This window comes from Limanda limanda, chromosome 17, assembly GCF_963576545.1.
Source record: "Limanda limanda chromosome 17, fLimLim1.1, whole genome shotgun sequence".
Classification (NCBI taxonomy): domain Eukaryota; kingdom Metazoa; phylum Chordata; class Actinopteri; order Pleuronectiformes; family Pleuronectidae; genus Limanda; species Limanda limanda.
This window is the reverse complement of record NC_083652.1, coordinates 9,935,150-9,959,114: the sequence shown is the minus strand read 5'-3', so window position 1 is coordinate 9,959,114 and position 23,965 is coordinate 9,935,150. Positions and strand designations below refer to the sequence as shown.

The window sequence follows — 23,965 nt, the reverse complement described above, 5'->3', positions numbered from 1 at the left end:
ACCAGTAAAGGATGATTATCATGCATGTTAATGTCAAAGCGTAGTCACATTCATCCTGTATGTTCTCTTTCGATATGTTTATTCTTGGGTGGGGAATACTGTTAGTGACTCGGTGCATAAGGCCGATAATCTGCTTTCCTGCCTCCACCCCAATCAAATATAAGCAATTAGAATTTCATCTGTTGTGCTCAAAGCTGAGAACATATATATATATATATATATAAAAATAAAAAATATATAAAACTTAAATGGCACTCAGTAGAGCGCATCCCTCTGCCAAGGCTAAGCAGTCCCCTTATGAAAGCACGTTTAAATTCATTAGATCTGGATTTTCATTTGGATCTGCACCAATCATAAATGGTAGACCCTTAAACATGCCAGTTTTTTTTTTTTCATCAAGATCCATGAATTATTCTCTGAGAAATCAGAGAAAATGTTGAAGAATCTCAGGATTTTAAAGGAAGTGGGGGAAAAAGCTGGATCTGCCCTCTGTTCTGGATCCGCACCCAAATGTAATGGCTTCTTCCCCGACACATACCATATCCTTCCACTAAGTTTCATGGACATCAGTTCAGCAGTTAGTTCAGTAGCATAATCCTGCAACTTAGTACAAATAAACGCTGATGAAAACATAATCTCCTTGGCGGACGTAATAACTTAAAAGAACAGCAACATATTTTACTACAAACATTGTCCTGATTTTGCCGCAGTTGTCATCAATGACTTTTTTGCCGAAAGATCTGCCACCTGTGAAAAGTGTTTACAGCGTGTACAGTGGATTATTCCAACACCATATCTGTGTTCACATGATTTCATAGATGTTCTGTGCTTCAAGAAGCTTCAAGAGTTTTGAATCTGTATGAACACAACATAAGAATGTGTCTCACTACAAAATATCATGCATTTTGTCCACAGATTGATCCAAAGCTAAATAAGTCTACGATATTTCTTATTTTCCACGGGTACACACTGTCCAGTGTTGCAACGTGCACACATACATGCGGGAACAGCATCTTTTGATCTTTACATCAAATACGCCACCTACAGTAAATAACACCTGCAGGTTGACATCTCCGCGCTGCCTGACACATTGAGGGCATTGAACCTTGTGGGGATTAATAATGAAATACAAAGATAAAAGCTTGGTTTGCATCGTGTAGCATTCGACAGAAATACCGAATGTCACCAAGGATGTGGAAACAGATGAAAAGCCACAAGGAAGGGTTACACAAAAAAAAAAGAAGTGGCGATGAGGTCCTTATTTATTCCATTTATCCGTGATGCAAGCAATGCCATGGTTACCGGAGGAGGAGTCGGGGGGAGAGATGTGGAGTTAAATGGTTTCAGAGGCACGGGAGAGGATTCAGTGCATCTCGCAGGAGGGGGGGGGGGGGGGGAGGAGAAACAAAAGGCAGAGTAACAGCAGCAGTGACAGATCATCGGTGTGCCGTGCTTTTATTTTGTTCCATAACAGCCGCCACAGGGGCCTCTTGAGCCGGCTCGGCAGTGGGAGCCGATGTGTTGCCGCGCCCACACAGCACTCTTTGCTGTTCGCCCGTCTGTTTGCCCGAGTGTGACCTCTGCACCCGGAGCCGCTCTGTGACCACGGCCAGCGCCTTCAATTTTGCATGCAGCTACTGAATTATACAGAGGAAAGGTGCGGGAGAAACAGGCACCTGAGAGAGGGACACTAATTCCATCCAGATTTTGTTTGGAATTCTATCTATATTCTTTAAATAGATAATTTGTACGTTATCATATTTTAGCCGTCTGCATCAGCATCACCACCAGCAGTGTAATGCTAGGGTAATTTTCAATGTAAGCAATATTGTTGTCGTGCCTCACTTCCTGGAACACGAGGCGGATCAATTATTCATTTTTCTTGCTTACCAGGTGCTTTCATCTTTGGGAGTTGTATTACATCCACTCGTCGTGTAGAGTATTCCATTCATAACACAGAGCGCCGAGCTGGGGTTATGCTCGGTGCTGCTGTCACGCAGCATCCTGCATTCACCTCGGGGCGTCACGGCTTTCTTTGTGAAGGGAAATACTATATGCACCGTTCAGAGTAACAAACACACCCCAGCGTTAACTACTTGCTTTAGTGCCTGCGAGAACAAGGCGATCGGTAGAAAGGGTTAAGTCCCAAGCAATGGCTGCAGTCGAACAAAGCAGCGATGGCATGAGGCCTCGGTTTGCCCTCTCAAGGATGAAGCAAAATAAAATGTGCAGTTGGGGTGAATCACTGAGGTGTGTTTTGTAAAGCCTCTTGTCCCGTTGTTATGCTGAGATGGCAGCAACAAGCTTTTCTCCTCGAGGCCACTGAGGCTAACGTGGATACAAGTCATCTCCAAACTAGAATGGCCCTCAGTGGAGCACATACCTCCGCCAAGGCCCACTAGTCCCCTTATGAAACCACATTTTTATTTGGAGCTGCACCAGATTGCACACATTCATGAATATCACCTCCCTAGATGAGCCTGATTTTTATTTCATCAAGATACATGAATTATTCATCGGGGAAATCAACAAAAGTTTGTAGAACCTCCATATCTCGCAATGTACATTATAAATAGAGAATCCTAGGTCCCCCCCCTGATCTGGATCTGCACCAAAATGTAAGCTGATCTTCCCTGGTGCATGCCCAACCCCTCCAAGCAGACGAAAACATTAAACATTACAGACGTAGAGTCTATACCGCCCCCTGCTGACGCAAGATATATAAAAGTTACCTGTAATGTTTGAATGTATGTGTGTGTGTGTGTGTGTGTGTGTGCAGGTGGAGAACCAGATTTCGGTGAAAACTCTGCTGAAGCGGACAGAAGCGGAGCTGAATGTGCGCGTTGCTGACGCCTTAAGAAAACAGGAGGATCCTCTGCAGAGACAGCGCCTCCTGGTGGAGGAGGAGAGACTCAAGTACCTCAACGAGGAGGAGCTCATCATTCAGCAGCTCCAGTCAGTAACAGGAAAAAAACGATTATTCTCCTACACCTCATGAAATGTGTCTTTAAAATCAAAATTGTAGTAACGAAAAGAAAATGTGTCTTCAGTTGTTCTGCCAAACCACCGAGGGATCTCAGGTTCCGAGTTTAATATATAAACTGACAGTTATATGGTTTCAGATGAGATTTGATCATGTGTTGAATAATTGCTTTAAACATGACAAAGTTCATATCTGTTTTTATAATTAGACGACTTACAGGGTGATGCAACGGTAGGATGAAATGTAATTAAGCCCGGCATAGAGCAAGATGCTTATTAAGATCTGAAATATGAGATGGTCCAGCAACTAATTGAAGTCACTGCAAACTCAGAGCAGAGAGCTACCTTGAGTTTTAATAATCAGATAACGCGCCGCCGACTCATATGTGGAAATGCTCGCCGCAGTAATGATTCCTGGATCTGACCGTGAGCGTCTCAAATCGTTCCCGAATCTCACTCCGAGCTGCATTTTGATCACAGACTAATTGGTTGCACTGTCGGATGATCTCTGCTAATCAGCGTCGGTTATTCAGTCGGGCTAATGGCCAATTTATTTTTGGTTAATTATACATATAGCTTTGATTTCACACGTAACTCCAGGCAGATTTATTTCACTTCAAGTCCGAACAGAGCAGACACACTCAATATTCGTTTTTTTTCTCCCGCATTTTATCTCAGTTGTTGCCTGAAACTTTTAAACACCAGTCTGTACTCCTCCAGTTAAGCTGTTCATCTAGCTGCCAGTTGATTGAGGCACGGTTCATTGGCAGAAATTTTGTCCGAACCCAAATTCTGGGATGAATAATGAGTAATGCAATAAAGCATCCCTGGTGTTCAGCCTTCTGTCTGTTCCATCTCAGCGACCTGGAGAAGTCGGTGGAGGAGATCCAGAAGGAGTCATCTGTCAACCACAAGCTTGTGACCGTGCAGGAGCTGGAGGAGAAGGCCACCCATCTGAGGAAACTGGGAGAAACGCTCACAGAACTGAAAAGTGAGTCACGTCGGCGCATTTTACATTCTGTGCTCAGGGAGAAAACAAAACAAAACACCAGTCCTTTACTCAGGCAGACAGTTTTGGAATGATCCACTAATGAGTCACCAAGGCCCTGATTATCATTCAGTCACCCACTGTCAGTCTGTCAAACATTTAGTCTCAGATTGCTCGGTTTGTTCATTGTCTTAATGAACTCCCTGGCCATTTACAGAACCCCCAAACTGGTTTTGGGCTAGTGACTACATTAAAACGCTTTCATTGGCTTTGACAAGTGGAATTTGTCCTTTTACACGCTTCCTCTTGCAGATCAATTCCCGGGCCTGCAGAGTAAGATGCGTGTGGTGCTCAGGGTAGAAGTGGAGGCCGTCAAATTCCTGAAAGAGGAGCCGCACAGACTGGACGCCCTGTTGAAACGCTGCAAGAGCATAACCGACACCCTCGCCACCATGCGCAAGTATGAACTCTTCATCAGCACCTTTACATCCCTATTAAAGAGAGCGTGTGTGTGTGTTGAATATTGAACTCTCCATAGGGTTTTTAGATTTTTCACTAAAATGTCTAAAAATGACGAGCTCTATGTTTTGTGTTGACTCAGAGATCCCTAGCAGCCAAAGTTACATGATAACGTTTTCACCTCTTTACTTGTGAGTCAACAAAACATCATGGATTTTCATAAAACAGGTGGACACACAGATTTTGGTCCAAGGTGATCGATTAGATACTGCTGTTGATTCGGGTCAAAGATTTCCACTATTAAGTTTTTATTCTTTCTCAGCCAAAGCTCTTAACCGAACCAGAGACTGAAAAAAACGCTGTAAAATCATAATGTGTGTAGAAAAAAAGTGCTTGAGGATTTATTCGACCTGATATCAATGACATTAAGATAAAGACTCTTTTCAGTCAGATGAATTCAAGCTTTCTAATAATATGATGAGTGTGGACTTAAAAAAATCTGCCCTTTAGCATCGCGTGTTTCCATTTCCTTTCTCGGACTTGTGTTAAGGCACCAAAACCTTCTAGTTCAATTCACCTCATGGATAAAAAGAGCATAACTCAATAAATGTTTTCCCTTCATCATTGTGGCAAACAGCAAGTTGGACAATTTTCCACCAGTGTTGGTGTAGGTCCTAGTCTCCGTGTGCTTTTTTTTTGGTTTGAACAATTTGAATAATCCATGACTTGATTAATGAATTCCTCCTCCACGTTTTGCCAGACAAGCGAATGAGGGGGTGTGGAAGAAGCAGGAGGACTTCTCCAGTTCCTCATCGAAGCACAACGACGACCTGCGAAAGTTTCCCGACTTCGACATTCCCACTAGCCCAGCCCTCACCATGAATGACCTTGGGGGAGGCAACAGCCTGTCCAACTGGAGCCCCCACTCCAGCTTCAGCCGAAGCCACGGGAACCCGTCCGGCCCTCACAAGGAAAGTTATCCTCCTGTTCCCCACAAGGGCAGAGCCCTGGAGGAGCTGGAGCGCCGCGCTGCTGCGGACAAAGCTTTGTCCGTAGAGGTCCGACTGGTAGGAACGACTTCTGCTGCTTTTCCCAACAATACATGATCAGCATTACAAATCCTATCAAGTGTTTAGATCCGTCTCTCCACCCTACAGGCAGCAGAGCGGGATTGGGAAGAGAAGCGGGCCAGTCTGACCCAGTACAGCGCTCAGGACATCAACCGGCTGTTGGAAGAGACCCAGGCTGAATTATTGAAGGCGATTCCAGATCTGGACTTTGCTGCCAAGCACATTAAACCCTCCTCATGCACAACTTCCTCCCAGAACCCTCAGAGTGGGACGGCAACCCCAGAGCACCGCGTCAGCAAACCCCAGCACAAGCTTTCTGGGAAGGAGGGGTCCAGGCGTGGCTCTGGTAAGACGTACCGTTCGATTCCTCACTTGGCAACGTTTTCATGCGGAGATAAAACCTTGCATCTTGAAATTTTGTCAACTTTTCAAAAGCTAAGAAAAACGAAGTGTGTCTAAACTAATCCAATTAGGTTCATCTTATTTTTACAAGCTGTGCATGTCATCAAATCCTGTCAAGAATATGAAACGAAATATAAATAGATGTGAAATATTGGAGATTCAGTATGATCTGTAAGCAAGTTAGTTACTTTTATAAATGCAGGAGTCCCTCTACGCTGCATTCAGAATGAAGTAAAAAGTTATACATGATTTTAAATGCCATATATCTGAATATCTAAACGTATGTGAGTGTTGCTGCTTCCTCAACTCGCCCGTGTGACGTCTTGTTTCAGATGAACTCACGGTGCCTCGATATCGCACAGAGAAACCCTCCAAGTCTCCTCCTCCCCCACCCCCGAGACGGAGCTTCCCCACCTCCCCAGGCCTGATCACCCGCATCGGAGAGCCCCTCACTGTTGGAAAAAGTATAAAGGTAGATTTGACTGCTTTCAGTACATGTGCAATATATTGCTGTAGGAGTTAAACGCCTTTTAATGCTATAAGGATCTTTCTCAGAGCTACGCTTCATTAGACCAGCTGTTGGGAGCTGCTGTTTTGTAGAATTAAAGAACTTTCTCGTTAGATCTAGTCAGTAACATGTCCAGGTTGTAACTTTTGGACTCTTTGTTTCTTATTATTACAGAAGTCTGAATCTGACGAGATCGAAGGCCAGAAGCCTCATACAAAACTGCGGAGGACCGTGTCTGAAAACCCTCGTCCTGCATCGACACCCCCCACCCTGACCTCCGGGGACAGGGAGGAAGGGGAGGAGGAGAGAATCGCTGCAGAATTGGAGGTAAACGAATACGTTGCCCGTAAGTTTTGATCATACCCTCAACAGACCGGTGTTCAATGGGTGGACAAACTGCGCTCCTTTTTTTTGTGTAATTATTTGTGTTACTTCCACAATCTGCCGCTGGCTTTTGAGCGTGCACACATTTGCAGAATGTGTGTGCAGACATGCTCACCGTCCTCACCACATGTTCAAGCAGCAGGTGCCAGGTGTCCCCCTTGCCCTGTGGCGGTGGGAGAGCCCAAAGATCACACACTGCTCAGTCACACACATCATCACCCAGGGCTCACAGATCACAGCCAGACAGATGGACTCTCATGGCTGCTTAGACTGGGTGGGACATGGCCCGTCTGAAATTTGATTGACAAAGAGTCATTGGCAACTGTTTTTTTGATTATTTAGAGGCTGTTGTTACATTACATTACATTACATTTCATTTAGCTGACGCTTTTATCCAAAGCGACTTACAATAAGTGCATTCAACCCTGAGGGTACAAACCAAGAACAACAAGAATCAAGACAGTACAATTTCTTCGAAATAAAGCAAAACTACAAAGTGCTATTGGTTAGTGCCATTTTAGTGCTGCCAAAGTGTTAGTTACAAATGTAGTTTTTTTTTATGCAAGGTACAGTCGGAAGAGGTGTGTTTTTAGTTTTCTGCGGAAGATGTGTAAACTTTCAGAAGTCCGTATGTCGATTGGGAGCTCATTCCACCATTTAGGAGCTAGGACAGCAAACAGTTGTGATTTTGAAGGAGTGAAGGAGCAACGAGCCGATTGGCCGAAGCAGAGCTGAGTGAACGTGCTGGTGTGTAATGTTTGACCATGTCCTGGATGTCCTTGGACCTGTTGTGTTTTTACCATGTTTAATTACAGCTTTTAAACCTCCCCTCTCCCGCCCCCAGCTGTTTGAGAGAGTCCCACTCAGGCTCAAAGTGCCCCCTCCCCATCCCCTGTCTGTTAGCCCTAGCAGCAGGAAAAGCGTACCCCCCCGCAGACTGGACCTGTGGCCCCCTGGGGTCCCGGGAACCGAGGTAACACCCCGGGTTGCTGTGGTTTAAACCTCAGTCTGTTTCTTTTTAACCTCTTCTGACACACATAGGAACCTCCAGTCACTGCTCAGCCACTGCACACATCCGCTCCTGCACTCGTCTCATCTCTTCAACCTCAATTAAACACAGCAGATGTTATTGCTCACCACTGGCTCTCTTCCTGTGCAGAGTACATCAGAGCGGAGGCTGATTTTCACTCCAATTTAGCATTTACTTGTTTGCATAATGTGGCTGGTTTTGAGACTCGATAGTGTTTTTAATTCAGTACTTAGAGTATTTGTAAGTACACGAGGAATCCAAAAGAAAAACCCACTAACACTCGTTAGCATCTGGCTTCTGTCTGCAAGGGGGTTTGAAACAATCGACATTCACTCTTGGGTTAAATTACTCTGCACTAGACAGGTTATTATTGGCTTTGACTTGGTAGTAATGAAAACATGACTAAGTGAAAGAGCTAAATTCAGAATTTTCTTCTTTATTTGGCAGTCTAGAAGTGGACGCCGCACCCTCACTGGTGACATTATGACACACATTTCTCTTTCCGGCATCGGTTTGGAATTAGCCACAAAGTTTGTGCACTTAGGAACAATTTGAAACCGCATTTTTTTCTTCCCATCGTGCAAGATGCAACAATGGGCAAGACAGCGAGGTTTCTGACACGGTGGTTTCCAGCAAATTCGTGACATCAAACATGGCTCACCTGGTGAAAACAAATCTGAAACGTGAATTCCTATATTGGCAAGTAGAAAGGTGTTATACCACATATACCTGCTAATTTTGGTGTCAATGGTGTTACGCCTGCCATATACTGAGCTTCTCTCCTCTGCTCTATGTTGCTGGACGGGTCGCCCACACAAATTTGTTGTGCTGGAAATACAGCTGTCTATGTTGATGAACTAAAAACCCTCCAGAGACAGAAGACCTGCAGAGTCATGCACGGTGCAGGAAGAAACCAATCCTGTTCACACAAACCTACTCGCACATTTAAAAAGTGTGTGTTCTCTGCAGCGTGTTTACAATTGTCGCTGATGTTGTTTTGTTTGCAACAGCCTTTTACGTTAATGGAAAACTATCTAGAAACACATAACACACAATGAGATTACTAACTCTCTTTCCCCCCTTTTGCTTGTCTTATTGTGCAGTGTTCGTCAGTCTCGCTTGAATTTGTTGGAAGCTAAAACTAATTAAATCTGTTTGACTTTAAAGCTCAAGTGCTTTCCTCATTTGTAGGGAAGTCTCTTGTCTCCGGTCCCTCACATCGTGTTGACAGACACAGCTTCGCCCACTGGCTCGGAGGATCCCGGCAGTGATTTAGCAAACAGCTCTGTGGAAGAGAGTCCGTCACGAGATTTGATAAGTCATCTCCACAAGGCACACATTTCAAAGGACAGGGGAAGCTCTCGTCAGCAAGAGCTTAAAAGGGATATGGAATTGAAACAGGAGCTCGCCCTTCTGTTGATGGAGCTGGAGGTGAGGGTGGTGTCTACTCTTGAGGCCCAGGAGCTCAGCAACACTACTGGAAAAGTTATAGAGACTCTGACCATCTCACCGCAGACAAAAGAAGTCTCTGAGGTTCCGCTGGGAGAGCGACCTCTCCTAGTGCTCTTCACGGAGGAACAAACAGTCAGAGAGGCCTACACGCTGCTGTACTCCCTTCTGGAGTCGACCAAGCCTGTTCCCAAGCCCAGAGTCAAATCTTCCCTTGGTTCGGTCAGACAGAGCTCTCTGGTGGAGGCTCTGAAAAGAGGGATGGAGTCAGGGGACAGGAGGCTGACGCTTCACAACACAGAAACTGAGATGATTCCTGAGGTACAGCCGGGGTTAGTAAACAGTTCTCTTGAGTCCAATGGCTCGAGTAACAGTCGGACGAGGAAAACAGAAGATGTCCGACGCAGTACCTACAAGAGGCTGGACAGCTTGGAGGAAACCCTTCGAGAGCTGGAGCTCACCTTGATTGAGTTTGGCGGCCATCCCTCTGCAGAGCAGCTCTACGCTGAGACAACTCCAGCACAGATGACCAGCAGACCGTCCTCAGAGACCAAGAGGCCTCCGGTTCCACCCAAGCCGACGTCTTTGAACGCAGCATCGACCCAGGTTTACTGCTCTCACCTACTGTGCCGACTCCTGCTTTAAAGCAGCATGCCCTGTTTTCTCTCTTCACTTATTCCCTCTGGGTGGTTGTTGGGACTTTGAAGCCTCTGATGTCTGCTCCCTGATTAAATCGACCCCAAATTGTGTTTGGTAATTGAAAATATGCAGAAGGAACAGACAACAGACTTCCTTGCTTCTCGTCTGTGCTGTGATTAGTGCTGCAGCTGTTGTCCTGCTGGGCCGAGCAGTTGTTAATTGTTTCTTTACTGATCTGTTCTGGCACTTTTTTTCCTCCTGTGAACTTGGCCTATCTAACCTTTTGTTACACCACACAGGGAATAGAAATAAAACATTTCTATTTTCTTCTTTTTCTTCCTCTAGGTTCTTCTCACTATTTTGCCTTGACTTCAAATCTTTCCCCCTCTGCATTGGACTTTGTATGTGGGACTGCTGTTGTGCTGTATATAAACAAACATAAATGCATATTTGATGTACTACGTTTCATCATAATTATACGCACCGAAAGTTAGGTGGTGGTTTGTGTTTCCAGAACTCAGAAAAACATTGTAGGGACACACTGCAAAAAGGTTTAAAGGAGACATTTGATACTTTTTCAGTTTTTTGTGAATGCAAAAGTTCTGCAAAGACTGTTGACAAATCAGAGATGCTGGACAATCATAACAGAGTGAACAAGCTGGCCAATCAGAGCAGAGTGGGCTTAATTGGGAGTGGGCCTTGAAGAGACAGGAGCTTAAACCAAGTGTTTCAACCAGAGGCTGAAAAGAGGAGTTGCAGCAATGGGACAATATGATGAATGTGTTTTCTGAACATTAGGGCATGTAAACCTTTACAGATAATCCCAAACATATGAATCTGATGAGTATGATAAGGTAAACAAAATATCGCAAGAAACTTCTTCTTAAGTCCTGACTCCAGCATTAGTAAAACCTTCATCAGAACATTTGTCTGTTACACCAAAGCCAAAATCACTTCCAATTCACTTCTTGTTAATATCTACCGACTGCATGTTTAACTCTATTACCAGATGTTGCGAGTAGCCTCCTTTCAACTCACCTCCAGCAGCCTGTAACTCAACTAAAGAGCGGTGATAATCAAAATTGCATTGCCATCTCAGCTGCCACTTTGCTGAGGTGTCCTGACAGCCAGCGTAGTGTGGTATCCCCTGTTGCTCCCACTCAGGGCAGGGCTGCAACACTTGACAGTCCCACTGTCAGGGTGCGTTTCAGCCGTCTGATGCTGAGGCAGGGAGCATTCCCACTGGGCCCTGGATGAGGATTACAGGGTCTTGACACATAATTTCATCACCCCACCTTCCACCGCGTTCATCATTTCTACATGACCCCTCGTCCCGCTCTTGTTCGACATTTACTTGCGCACTCACCAAATTCACACTGACAAGTGATCCACTTTCAAGCCCCATTGCTGTTCAGTTTTTAATCAGGACAGTTGAATGAGGATTCATCCATCAACGATTAAGTACAGCGTATATATATATTTTTGAAATTCTACATTACATCAAGACTGCGAGGAAGGAAGACGCACAGGAATTACCATAGCAAAGAAAACCTAGTAATTTGAGACTAGTACAGTTAATCTTTTATTAGTTTTCCTTTCAGCTATTGTCTGTCTGTGTGCAGAGGAGGCACAGCTGGATGGAAAGTTGACTGAATGTCTGTTTGTTTTTGTGCGTATTAGAGTCAGTTGACAGAGTAACTCAGCGGGAAAGATCATTAAGCACACTGCCTCGCAGATCCTGCGGTGAGGCCTGGCTACGCAATGTCAGTTTTGATGCTGCGTTCCTCTATTCTTCACTTTGTCATTTTCTACTGATTGATGCTGAAACCCTGTGAAGTGGATAGTTCAGTTTTACATCGGCCGATCCCAGAAAAACGTCATTGGTGTCAGGGGGGAGACTCGCTTTGCTGGAATCAGGCAATCAGGAGTTTATGTGTTTGTTTGGCATAAACCAAAGCCGCTGAAGAGGAGAAATTTACTACCATGTACTGTGTTTCCATGCTCTGATTCACACTTTCTCTCCTCCTCTCCTCAGGGAGGCAATGTCTCCAGTGTCGGTAAAGTTCTCCACACCTCGGCTACATCCAAGCTGAAGCACCTGCAGCAGAACAGCACAGATAAGACTAAAGGCGGCAAAAGAGAGGACTTCCTGAAGATCCAGGGCCAGCAGCAGGTATCATCTTTAACATTATTTGGGCCAGTGGGTGTAGATGGGACAATACAGAACTTTCTGAATGCTATCGTTTGCCTTTTGTGATAGTGCCAGCCCAGGCCAGAGCCATTATTTCTAGAAACCTTGCACATAACAGGGTCGTGGAAAATCACAAAAATGAAGATAATCATCATTATAGACAATTCACATCAATTTGGTCTCAGTCTGCAATCGGGGCAAATAGAGGTAATGACCCATGTCTGTTATAAATCAAGACAGATGGGACGGTGAGCTCTTCAGCTGTGCAACGATATTGAAAACATTTTTCACATATACCATATAATAGGTGCGTCTGATGACCTTGTTCGTCATATCCACACAACTTCAGCAAACTTTCAACATTTAACTTGCATCTGAACCTCCAGAATCTCCAGAATGGCCGACCCACCCGACTGCATCTAACACACATAATAAAGACTTTACCATGTCTCTTTAGCACAAAAGCATAAAATGCAAATCCATCAAACTCCTGAACTCACAATTATCAGAATATGTTTAATAATGTGTAATATTAAAGACTTAAGCTTGACATTTCTTAATAATTACAAATCAATACTGAATTAATTCATCTTAAGTAATTAATACTATAAAAATGGTATTAATTAAGATTAACATAATAACAGTCGTAAATATAAATTCAAATAGTAAATTCTTTGATGGTGATTTCACATTATTGCAGCAGTTGGTTAACATGAATCTAGGAACAGATCAACACGCTGAGGGGGTGGACGCTTCAATTACCTAAACAGGCTTTATATATAGTATATTATATATAATTTATATATAATTACATAATACAAAATATAATAAACTACATATACACAGACGACATGACAGCTACCTAAAAGTGAAGCCAAATGATCCTGATCTCCCCCTGGTGGCTGGCTGTGGTATAGATCATAAACCCAAAGTACACGTCAAATAATAATGATAATGCTGCACATCTTGAATTTGGTTTTATTGGACATAAAAATGTAGAGCGTGGCCTGTTTGTGATTAGGATATCAGCCCGTCCATGCAGAACATTGTGTTCAATTTCTGGCAGAAAGTCAGACATTAATTTATAAAAATGTGTTCTTATACGTTTGCCTGATAGCTGACTCTGAAATCCTTTTTTGTTATGTTTAATTCGCAAGCATTTTAGTACTTGAACGTAGGAAAAGACTGGACATAAGGATAGGTGATGGTCTCCAGGGCCCAGGAAATTGAACTGTTGAAGCATATCAGTCCAGTAAAGCCAAAGGAAGATATGTGCACCATGCCCGGGCAGAGGGGGGGAAAAAGCTTAATGTCAACATAATTTAAAATATAACAGGAGCAGTGAAGTGCACCTAAACCTCCATACTGCAGAATGTGACGGACCATTCCCACACAAATTCATTTTTAGAGATTGCAGGGACATAAATGTGTTGGGCACAGAGACAGATTTGAGAGATGGGGGGAATAATGAAGCTTTCATCGCCTCAGACTGGGAGAAGATAGGAGGGAATCTCTGCAGCGCCATGTGATAATCGCCCCTCGAGTCGGTGGCAATCACTGATTATTCAATATGAAGTGGACAGTTATCTTTCACCGTCATTAAGTCTTTTTCTCGTTTCCTCTTCTTTATGTCTACTTCCTCCTTCCGCTTCTGCACTTTGCAATTTACACACACTGCCCCTTTCTCCTTTTCCCTCCCCCAGTCAGAGTCTTTTATTCCCTGTGATTTGAAAGCAGAATGGATTCTCACACTTGTCCTATAGGAGTAAAACTAATCCCGTTATGGTGGTGTGACAGTCGCACACGGCAAACACTCCTCGTCGTCAGAGTTGTTGAAAACCGTCAAAGTGAAAAGACGCCGATTGTGTGGAAGCGCCCGGCCTCGAAGGGAGTGGACACTCGAAACGAATTGTTTGCGTGTGAAGGCGATGCCACGCCGTCTGGGGTGGGAACATAACTGCAACTGCATGACAAATCACAACAGTGACCGAAACCAAGAGAATCCACAGTGAGCTGTCTTCACAATGTGCCAATAACTGAGATTTGTGGCATTTTGAAGTTTGGAGTGCAGCGAGCTGTTGAGAGATAGAACTGTCAATTAGAACATCAGAGGTTTTTGTAGAACAAAAACAAGCACAGGACATTTGTCAGATAATCTGAGCTCTCGAAATATGGTAAATGGATTTGTATTTATATAGCGCTTTTCTAGTCTGATGAAGACCACTCAAAGCGCTTTACAGTACAGTTTCACATTCACCCATTCACACACACATTCATACAGTGCATCTACTTGCAGCACTTTGTTATTCTATGGGGGGCTATTTAGGGTTCAGCATCTTGCCCAAGGACACTTCGGCATGCAGATGGTTCAGACTGGGGATTGAACCGCTGACCTTCAGGTTGGAGGACGACCACTCTACCCCTCAGCCACAGCCGCCCGTATATATACAGCTGCAAACAAATGTGGTTGTATTGTTCTTAATAGTATTAGTCATTCTGCAGATATAAAATTCAAACTTGTACAGGGCAACATAAAGTGCAATATTGAATAAAAAGTCACATGAATAAACTCGGTAAAGCATATAAATTAAATTTGAGGAATGAACTAAGTCATTCAAACTGGCTATATTATTATTATTGTCATTCTTAAATTATTTGTTGAATGATATGTTTAAAATATTACTGTATGGAATTCCTTTATTTAACAACATGTTTTTTGTTTCTAACAGCCCCTTTTTTTAAATGGTCTGTTATTATTTCATATTATTTTTGCACCATAAAACCTATACTTATATATTTTATGCTTGTACATTTTGTTTCATGCCTCACAGCTAATAACATCCCCCTGCCTCTTAAGCAGATTCAGCCACTTATCTTCTGTTAGTCGGAATAAATATAATGTCAAAATAATTGTGAATCTACTCTCTAGCTGCAAATAAACCCAGACACTGAAAATAACTTTTAATTATGCCACCTAAATAACTAAGTGGTAGTGAGTCAGTGTAATAATTATATGAAGGAAGTTGTTGTTTTTTATACTTTTTTACACATTGTATTCATGTGATTATTTATTTTATAATGTCTACTTTATTTATTTGAAGGTGAAAACTCCAGTCCAGTAACACGGGCTCATTGGAAAACAACAGCACACATATTTTGAAATCCTGGTGAAACCTTAATGAAGTCACGATGCTGAGAATTGAGTGTTGTGTTGTTGTTTTCCACAAGCTGTTACATTTGTAATAGCGTCAAATCTTTTCTTCTTTTTTTGGAGGGGGGGGGGGAGGGGATTTCTGTCTCCTTCAATGTCAAACCAAGAGAACAGCACAGATCCTGACAATTCTGTTTACAGATGGATGAATCAAAATCTGTCTCCTGAATAGTTTTAAATCCAGAATGAAAAACATGCTGATTTTCTGCAGTTCATCTCATCAAATTATCCGGGCGGCTGGCTCATTTGCATACAGCCTTTAAGAGCTAATTAGAAACTTTCGCCAACTCTACGTTCACTTCAGCCACGGTTTCTTTTATTTATCTCATCACTGACTTCAGAAATCTGACCTTTCTGATGATGAATCCTAATTATTGCCACTAAGAAATAAGAAGTGATGCATTCTGCAACTAAAAATATTTGTCACGTTCAATCAGTTTTTCTAGGATCCACGGATTGATTTATGTTTTTTATTATTGAGCTATAACCAAAAAATGATTCCAAAATGAGGCAGTTACTTCCCCTCACCCATGCTGATCACATTTTGACTGATACTGTTGTTCTGACAATCAGACGTGCCCACCGTGGGTGACATCTCTACTCGGCCCTCAGCTAAAGGTAAAGGCGACTCTTCTCTTAAACCTTCCCTGGACTCTGCTCCCTAAACCTATCCCCAACCTTTCACCCTCCTTCCAGCTCCTGTTGGTGTTTCAGTTCTCTTTTGTCTCCTCTTAACAATAGATAATTGACATTTCTAGGGCGTTTTGTGTGGGGGTCCGATCTCAAGGAATGAGCATGTGGTCCCAGTTGTCGTCCCAACCCCAGCTAATACATTAGTTGATCTGAAAATATATATAAATTCCTTTAAAATGACTGGCCCTGGCAGCATTTGCAGAGTCACAGCAGAAGACGTCACTCTGGACCCTGTGTAGACAGATAAAATGAGATGTGCTGGCACCACTTTTTGGATTTGGTTCCGGCGTTTAGCTCCTCGCCAATTTTAAGTTCCTCTGTTTAGTTTATAGTTTCATCAAGATAAAATATGCTGGGGCTGTTGTCCAGTCGATTGGACAAGCCGCTGTACCACATGACCACAATCCATGAAATACCTCTCAAAACAGCGTGGACCGTAGACCTTACAATACTATAGAGAAACCCAACAGCTCCCACAAGGGGCAAGCATTGGCGAGAACTCTTATAGAACCAGACTAAATGTGCCTCAACCGGTTGGGGTGAGTGGAAAAAATAGGGGAAAGAGGAGCGGGGGGTGGGAAAGAGGAAAGAGAAAAGAGAGAGAGAGACCAGCAACAGTTGTGTAAGCGATTAAGCTCTGTCAGACTGATTGTTATAATGAAAAGATAATAAAAATGATAATTATAGATGTAATGGTTTTGTTAATGAAGTCTAATAATGTTAAAGAGGCACCAGAATAATATAAGTGGTAATAATAATACTAAATAATAATAGATCCTGCAGCTCTGGGCTCAGGCTTACCCGCAGTATGAGAGAGAAAGAGAGAGAGGCCAGGAACAGTTGTGTAACCATCATATTCGAGTGGTCGTCATATTGAAAATAATGATACTTACAGATGTAATGGTGCTATTGATAATAGCAGCACCAGTTAATAGTATTAAGAATGATAATGCTAATAATAATAATAGCCGGGTAGCGTTAGATCTGGATCCTGAGGCTCTGGAGTCGTAGATACCTTTAATTAACGTTGATGTTTTGCGGATCAGGTTTGTTGTTAGATTGGACTCTGATGGTATCTGTCTGTGTTAATTGCGGGTGTTAAAATAAACAGAGCCTCTCTGATGGCGCTCTGTGCCGCCGAGCCCGTGCTGTCGGTTCACCGGAGCTTCACTGAGAGGCACTTGAGCATTTCAGGCATGAGGATTCTTCAAATCAATGTGCCGGATAGGAACAGACACTTCAAAAACCACAATTTCTCCCCATTTGATTTGGCACAGATCAAGGAGGCCACGACAATGTGAATCACTTTCACGCCACCAAACCCCATTTAATTTTCCCGTTGGGCCTCTTATTACTTCTGGCGGCAGAGCGGCCTAATTAAAGGTGCTGGGCATGAGGTAAAGGTTGTGAAAAAGCCTGTCCTGCGAGGCAGACTTTTTGGCAGGAAGCTCTGAGAGATGAAGGGCGTCTGCCGTTTTTGCCGCTCCCAAACACCAGAATAAACGTGTCGGCCGGGCTTGAGAGAGAGAAGGGTTCCTCGAGCAGAAGGAGCGGTTCAGCACGGGCTCTGGAACAGCAACAGAGCAGGTGAAAACCTCCCAGCAGCGCGGGCTAGACTATAGAACACCTGCTCTCCTCTCATAAAGGACTAATCCTCATTATCCCTCACACAAACACTATTTAAACTTTTATTGCAGAGGAAAAACTTTTCGGCTTTTGGGAAACATCAGTAAAACTTAACCTTAACATTACGTGTAAAATTGACTCGCTTCTTTTCTAAACTCGTCGTACATTTTGCTTTTTGTGTTCCCGGCACATACACGCTGCTTCTGTCAGATTCGACTTAGCTCCACCTGTAAAAGAGAGAGACACACATGCTGTGAATGTGTTACCCTCAAGTTTCATATGTCGGAACAGTGCTGCCTACTGGCTGATTCCAGCATTACATGAAGGGACTGAAGGGGAGGTGCTGTGTGTGTCCATCTGAGTATTTTGCATTGTTTTTAATGAGGGACAAGCATTAAAAAACAATTGCCAAAATAAAGATGGTCAACGGTGCGGTTTGCAGTTCACCACCTTCATGACAAGAGTTGTGTTGAGAGGTCTGGTCACCATGTGTAGATCTCACATCACACATGCTGGTATCAACCCGAATAACGATCTCCTGTGTTTGTCTCTTGTTCTGTTTCCACCTCTCCCCCCCACCCCTACTTGTCTCCTCTTGACACTTGTTCCTGTGGCACGACCTCACCCGACCCTTCGCCCTGCGTGAAACCCCCGCCTCGCCCTGCATTTCCTGGATCGACCCACCCATTGCAAAACCGTGACCCTGCAGCAGTGAGCCACCTCTCCGTGTCCGGCCTCTTCAGTCTCCTTCTTCTCATGTTCACCCCGATGACACATCTCCACCTGCCTCCTTATTTACTTTATTAGCGCCCGTCACATCTGAAGTGTTTTCTAAAAATCTCCACTGGATCCCAGTCTGTGTGCATTTGTGGACGAGTGCGAGTGTACGTGTTTGTGCAAGCATGCGTGCACGGGCATGTTTGACTGTACTGGTAAGGGAAGGAGCCTGAAGGGGACAGTGCCCAGCCACAACTGTTTGTAAGACTTTACTTTTTCACGGTTTCCCCTTTTGATCCCCTAAAAAAACACCATCTCTTTACATCCCGACCCTCCCACCTTCTGTGTCCTGTGTCCCTGCTCTACCTGAAGGCCTTGGAGACCAACAGAACCAGCGGCAGTATTGAACCATACATCTCTGGCACCAAAACGGGCGTTCTCTCAAGCCGAGTGCCCTGTCCTTCAGCAGCGTTAACCCCTGGCCAGAGGAAGCACCCCCAGGAGAGGCCGCTACCGGCCCTGAAAGCCTCCTCCAGTCAAGCCAAGGCGCTGCTGGCGAGCCTGACCGCCGCCGGCCTGAGCGCCGAGGCCCTGCTCCTCTCCTCCGCCCTCCGTCATCACCGGCTTCTGCGCGAGCAGCGAGCCTCCTCCCTGCCTCTTCCCAGCAGCCGGTCCTCTTCCCCTACTCCTGATGCCTCCCCTTGCTCCTCTTCCTCACCCACCACCCCTACTCCATCCCTGTCTCCCTCCTCTCCCACCCCTCTGAGTTCCCTCACCCTCCCCTCTGGGGTTCTCAAGCCCAGCGGTCGTAGCCTTGACAGCTGCAGCCTCGAGGAGGAGGAGGTCAGCAGCGAGCCTGTGAAAAAGGACCTCACCCCCGGCAACCCTCTGTGAGGAAGAGGAGGATGAAGACATGGGGGAACGCATTGCAACATCGTCATGAACCAAAACCATTTTTCAAGATTTTTTTTTTTTCTTCTTTCTTGTCCCTTCTTTTGTCTGCAGTTTGCAGAGTCATCATATTTCCATGGAAAGAACTACCATCCTGTAAATGGAGTCACTCTCTTCCTCCCGGACAAGTTTCCTCCCTCTGATCTGGCTCCACAGTTCCTCTGAAGTGGTCTGGATGAATTAACTGACAGCACCGATCTCATATATAGCCTCACTCAGTGGGTCCTTAGTGGAGTAGATATATAATATCTGTGACTTTTATCATAGAAATTAGAACGCAATAATCACAAAGTGAGTCCTGTAGTCGTGTGTGTCCTGGATAATATTACTCTCACTTACCTGCATCACAGCAGAACGTGAGCCCGCTCAGAAAAAAAAAAGAAGAAAAAATCTAAAGTAGGTCGAGGTGATGGTTGTGGTTTTAAGCTGTTATTCGTTCAAAGGGCACTTGTGGCTTTTCTTGCATCACACGTGTTTTACATTCTGAACTGGTGCTACATTTTCCCCTCTGTTTGTACACACTGTGTGAAGAGTTTACATGACAGTCCCTGACCTTTGACCTGCGCTTTGTTGCAAGTGTACACAACACTGTCTGCATAAGGAATTCATGTCACAGTATCTATATGCAGATATTCCCTACGAAAGTATGGAATTAATTCTGAAAATTGTAATGAAGTAACACTATACCTACAAAAGCACACTGCAGGGAGCAGTCCTATTATAGCACACGTCTATTCAAAATGGAACAAACATGCACAGAGACACAAACAGAAGGGAAAAATGCAAATCATGTAAACAAATGTTCATACGGATGTTATATACAAATGTTGAATCTCTGTGTGTGTGTGTGTGTACGAGCTAGTGAATTATGACAATCAGGATGTTCCCACTGTAGCATCTCACAGGTTGCTATGGCATTTTTAGCACCTGACATCACCAAACCATCCCAAAGACTCAAGCACACCCGGCTGCGGATAACACACACACACATTCTGTCACACGTGCACGTGGAAAGCAAAGCTGATCGCAGAAGCACAGACTCTGCTAGTCGATATTGTCCTATTTTTGTTCCAGGATACTTGGGTGATGATTCATCTTTAGTCTCATCTGTTGAAAGGAGCACTCGGGTTAAAATATGGAACGTGATTTCCGCCTCAAAGGAATCGGATGTGCTGTGTTTTTCGCCCTTGGTTTTTAATTTTTTACATTTTCAATTGGCAGACCTTATTGAAGAAGCTTCTTTATACAAGCACAAAATTTATCTTTAGTGAATTGACGAGTCCTGACATCATCTCAACATCTTGGGTAGTCTTTGAAAGATTAATCAGCACATATTTATGAACTCAAGATGCAACACGACACTGAGAGGAGAATATAGAAATATAAATCGAGCACAGTTTCCTCTCACACACATTTCTTACCCTAATTTTAACTTATTGCATCTGGTTGATCACGACGAGCACAAAGCCACAAGGGCGAGAGACAGAAAAACATTCCCGCACATTAAAAATACTATACATTAGATTATACCGATGTTTCCGTGGCCTGGTTTGGTTTTTATTACCTGCATGTTCAACACATGAAACACTTATGAATGTCCGGCCCTCTGAGTTCCTCAGCGACAGAAGTTTAAAGCTCCTCAGAGGTCAGTCAGCGTGACCCCTGCACAAGGAACCACTTTGATGCTGCCTGTCCTGTGTTGTGGCTTCGTGCCAAGGTCGAACCGACACTCGTAGACAAAGTGGTTTTTCTTTTGGACTGTGTGAAATCGATTCTTTGTGGCATTGAGATTAAAACATGTGCAGAGGGGCTCATGTCAAAGAGTAGGCAGTGTGAGGAGAGAGGATTAGTGTGGAGACATGTGTCGGAAGGCTACTTTAATAAGGGGCGGCTTTGAGTTGCCGTCTCCATCGAGGGCGCTCATGACATAAAGGACCCAAAGAGATGAGAGGAAGGGTTTGACAGTGAGGGAGCCATTAAGCAGCTGTTCGTTCCCTGTCCCTTTCCCTCTGCTTCCTCTTTGGTGTGGGGCATCTGTGAGATAACAACCACTCAGTTGAGGTTGCGCTTGGACAAAGTTTGATGGGCCTCAGTTATGAACAGTGCAATATGTAATTAGCACTCATACAAGTTTACCAAGACAGTGCTTTTACCCTTTGGGAAACCCCCTGCCTGTTTTTTCTCTAGAAGGACCTGTACCAGTGTTTCTGTTTTCCCTGTGCCTCTGAGATTTTGTTCCGTTGATCTTGTGTGACAGTATTAGATCGACAGCAATGACAGAATAACACTTTTACCCAAAGAAGAGGCTGCCAAAAAAAAAAAGGGCTCACCCCCATTTTTTTCCCTGCAGCATAAAGGAAGCCGCACTTGCAATGCAGAGTGTGTCGGGTTGCAGCGGTGACATGTGACCAAAACACTCCCTCAGATCTGTCAAAGTGCAAAAAACTTGCGAGCCCACAGCGCAGCGAATTAAGCCGCACCCCGGGCGCTCTGCGGCTCTGCCAGGCGGGTTCGAGCCGTGGGCACCGCATTGAGTGAAGTCAAATGAAAGAAATTCACTCACTCATGCTGTTCCACTCTCAAATCCATAACTTTTTCCGAGTTGAATTTGCTGCATTGGCGTCTGGAGAGAGTCGGGGACGAATGTTCATGCTTGGCCGCTTTTCCCCTAAGTGACATCTGAGATGAAACCCTCCGAGATTCGCATGACGTCGCCCTCTGGAATGATTTCTGTTTATTTCATTTTTTTTTTTTTTCCAAGACAAGTGTTGCTGGGATTTCAACATGGCTGAACGCTTAGAGGGCATGTTGTGGAGACCCCTGGCAATCAGAGAAACTACTGCAAACTTGAAATCAAACCTAGGAGAAATATACATATATAAATATATCTAAGTGCGATGTTTGTGTATGATATTATAATTGTGAAGAAAAGTGTGATATATATATAGGCCTAGATTAAATTATATACTGTAAAATGTCATCATCTCTTCGGTTTTATATATTAGTGACCATTTTGTACAGATGTTTTTTTTTTTTCTTTTTTAACTCATTGTAAGAGATAATAACATTTCACACTGAGATTATTTATTCATATGCAGAACATTTTTATATTTGTTTAAAAATATCTGTATAGACAAGAGTTAGCCTCTGTAATATACACTGAAGTTCATTTTTTTTTATTCCAGGCTTTTCTTTATGAACACTGAGTTTAATGTAATTTTCATTTATGAAAAGCCTGTCCCTGAAAACACTTGTCCAGCTCGTCTGCACCTTCGCCTCCTGATGTGAAGGGTAACATTGAGGTGTCAGTGGCTGGACCAGTGCCTGTGCTTCGGGGCTTATTTTGCTACTATCTTTTAATTTTGGGGATTTATTTTGAGTATCTGTGGTTTTCTTTTTCTCCCACCCTTTGTTGTGTTTGTGGTTTGGCTGGCATTAGTGATAGTGAAGATGGTCAGATATTGTCACTACTACTGTGAGAGAAGAGTCAATTCGCCTGAAGGCTTCATTTAGAGCCTTGCTGCTTTGACTTGAAGGAGTTAAAAAGGCTTTTATCATATCATGTTTGCATGTGAACAGGAACAGTAGCAGTGTGGATGCTCAGTGCAGAAAGCGTTCAGAGGCAACACGCTCTGAATCATCACAACAGGTGGGAGTGAGTGACGTCGCCTATTCTGCTCCAGTTGTTGCACCAAGTGGCTTTAAGTAGCAGTTGAGCGAAAACACAAGCTTTGTTTTAAAAACCACCACGACGGATCAAAAAGGGAATTACGTGACGTTTTATCTCTTCCTTTGCCATTGTATTTTTTTTTTATATATATATATAATGAACCTACATTCTATAGTATGTAAATGAGGTTTTTACATGAATGTGTGGATGTTCCAAAATCTTGGCATCGAAAAGCAGAGAAAAACAAAATTGACTTGTAAATAGGCCGAGTCATTCCTAGCGAGTTCAACAAATTGTAATGTCCAAAAGAAGATGTTTTATGAATAAACTATGACGATGGGTACAAGTTATATACAAAACAATGCATGTATAGTTTCAAGCAATCGCACGGTGCAGTTGAAAAAATGTTGTCTCCATGTTTTCTCAAAAAGAAATGAGAACGAGAGGAAGAGGAAAGTGGTTGTCTATGTTAGAGGTTTACAAACATGAAGAATGACGACATTATTCTGGTATCTATGACGCAGGCATGTTCAGTCTTACTGTGATGTTATGTGGTGGTGATGATGATGATGATGACGATGAATATGATGATGATGATGATGATGATGATGATGATGATGACGATGACGACAATGACGATAGAGTGCTGAATGTTTAAGAGTTTGAAAAACTGGAACGCACCCCAACCAGAGATGTTCACCACCGTTGGTGAACTCTTTCCACAGAGTGATTCTCCCATTTGTAGAGTAGTGTGACATAAGAACAAGAATAACACAGAAAATAGATCTATAATATAATGATATATAAATTTAAAAGCCTACTGATACTGGAGATACTAATTTATCAGTGTGGATGCCATGATATTCTGTGAGATGTGTGTGTTTTTCCTGTGAGAAGACGGCAGGCAGTTGAACCTGCCTTCTTTTGTACATAACTTGCTGTGATTGTGTGTCCAATAAAGTGCAGCTCTCTTGTACAGTGCTGGCATCGGAGTT

At 43.6% G+C, this 23,965-nt stretch overlaps 1 protein-coding gene across 1 annotated transcript in view; it reads left to right on the top strand.

Moving 5' to 3' along the window:
* The window catches only part of srcin1a (SRC kinase signaling inhibitor 1a), an 86,269-nt gene extending 62,323 nt beyond the window's left edge, over positions 1–23,946 (top strand). The window contains exons 11-21 of the mRNA XM_061089859.1: positions 2,780–2,955; positions 3,843–3,973; positions 4,283–4,430; positions 5,190–5,496; positions 5,587–5,845; positions 6,234–6,373; positions 6,584–6,736; positions 9,015–9,878; positions 11,076–11,111; positions 11,749–12,084; positions 18,575–23,946. Of these exons, the coding sequence (XP_060945842.1) occupies positions 2,780–2,955; positions 3,843–3,973; positions 4,283–4,430; positions 5,190–5,496; positions 5,587–5,845; positions 6,234–6,373; positions 6,584–6,736; positions 9,015–9,878; positions 11,076–11,111; positions 11,749–12,084; positions 18,575–19,243 (3,219 nt within the window). The 3' untranslated portion in view covers positions 19,244–23,946. The remainder of the gene's footprint in view (positions 1–2,779; positions 2,956–3,842; positions 3,974–4,282; positions 4,431–5,189; positions 5,497–5,586; positions 5,846–6,233; positions 6,374–6,583; positions 6,737–9,014; positions 9,879–11,075; positions 11,112–11,748; positions 12,085–18,574) is intronic.
* The last annotated feature ends 19 nt before the right edge of the window (positions 23,947–23,965 follow it).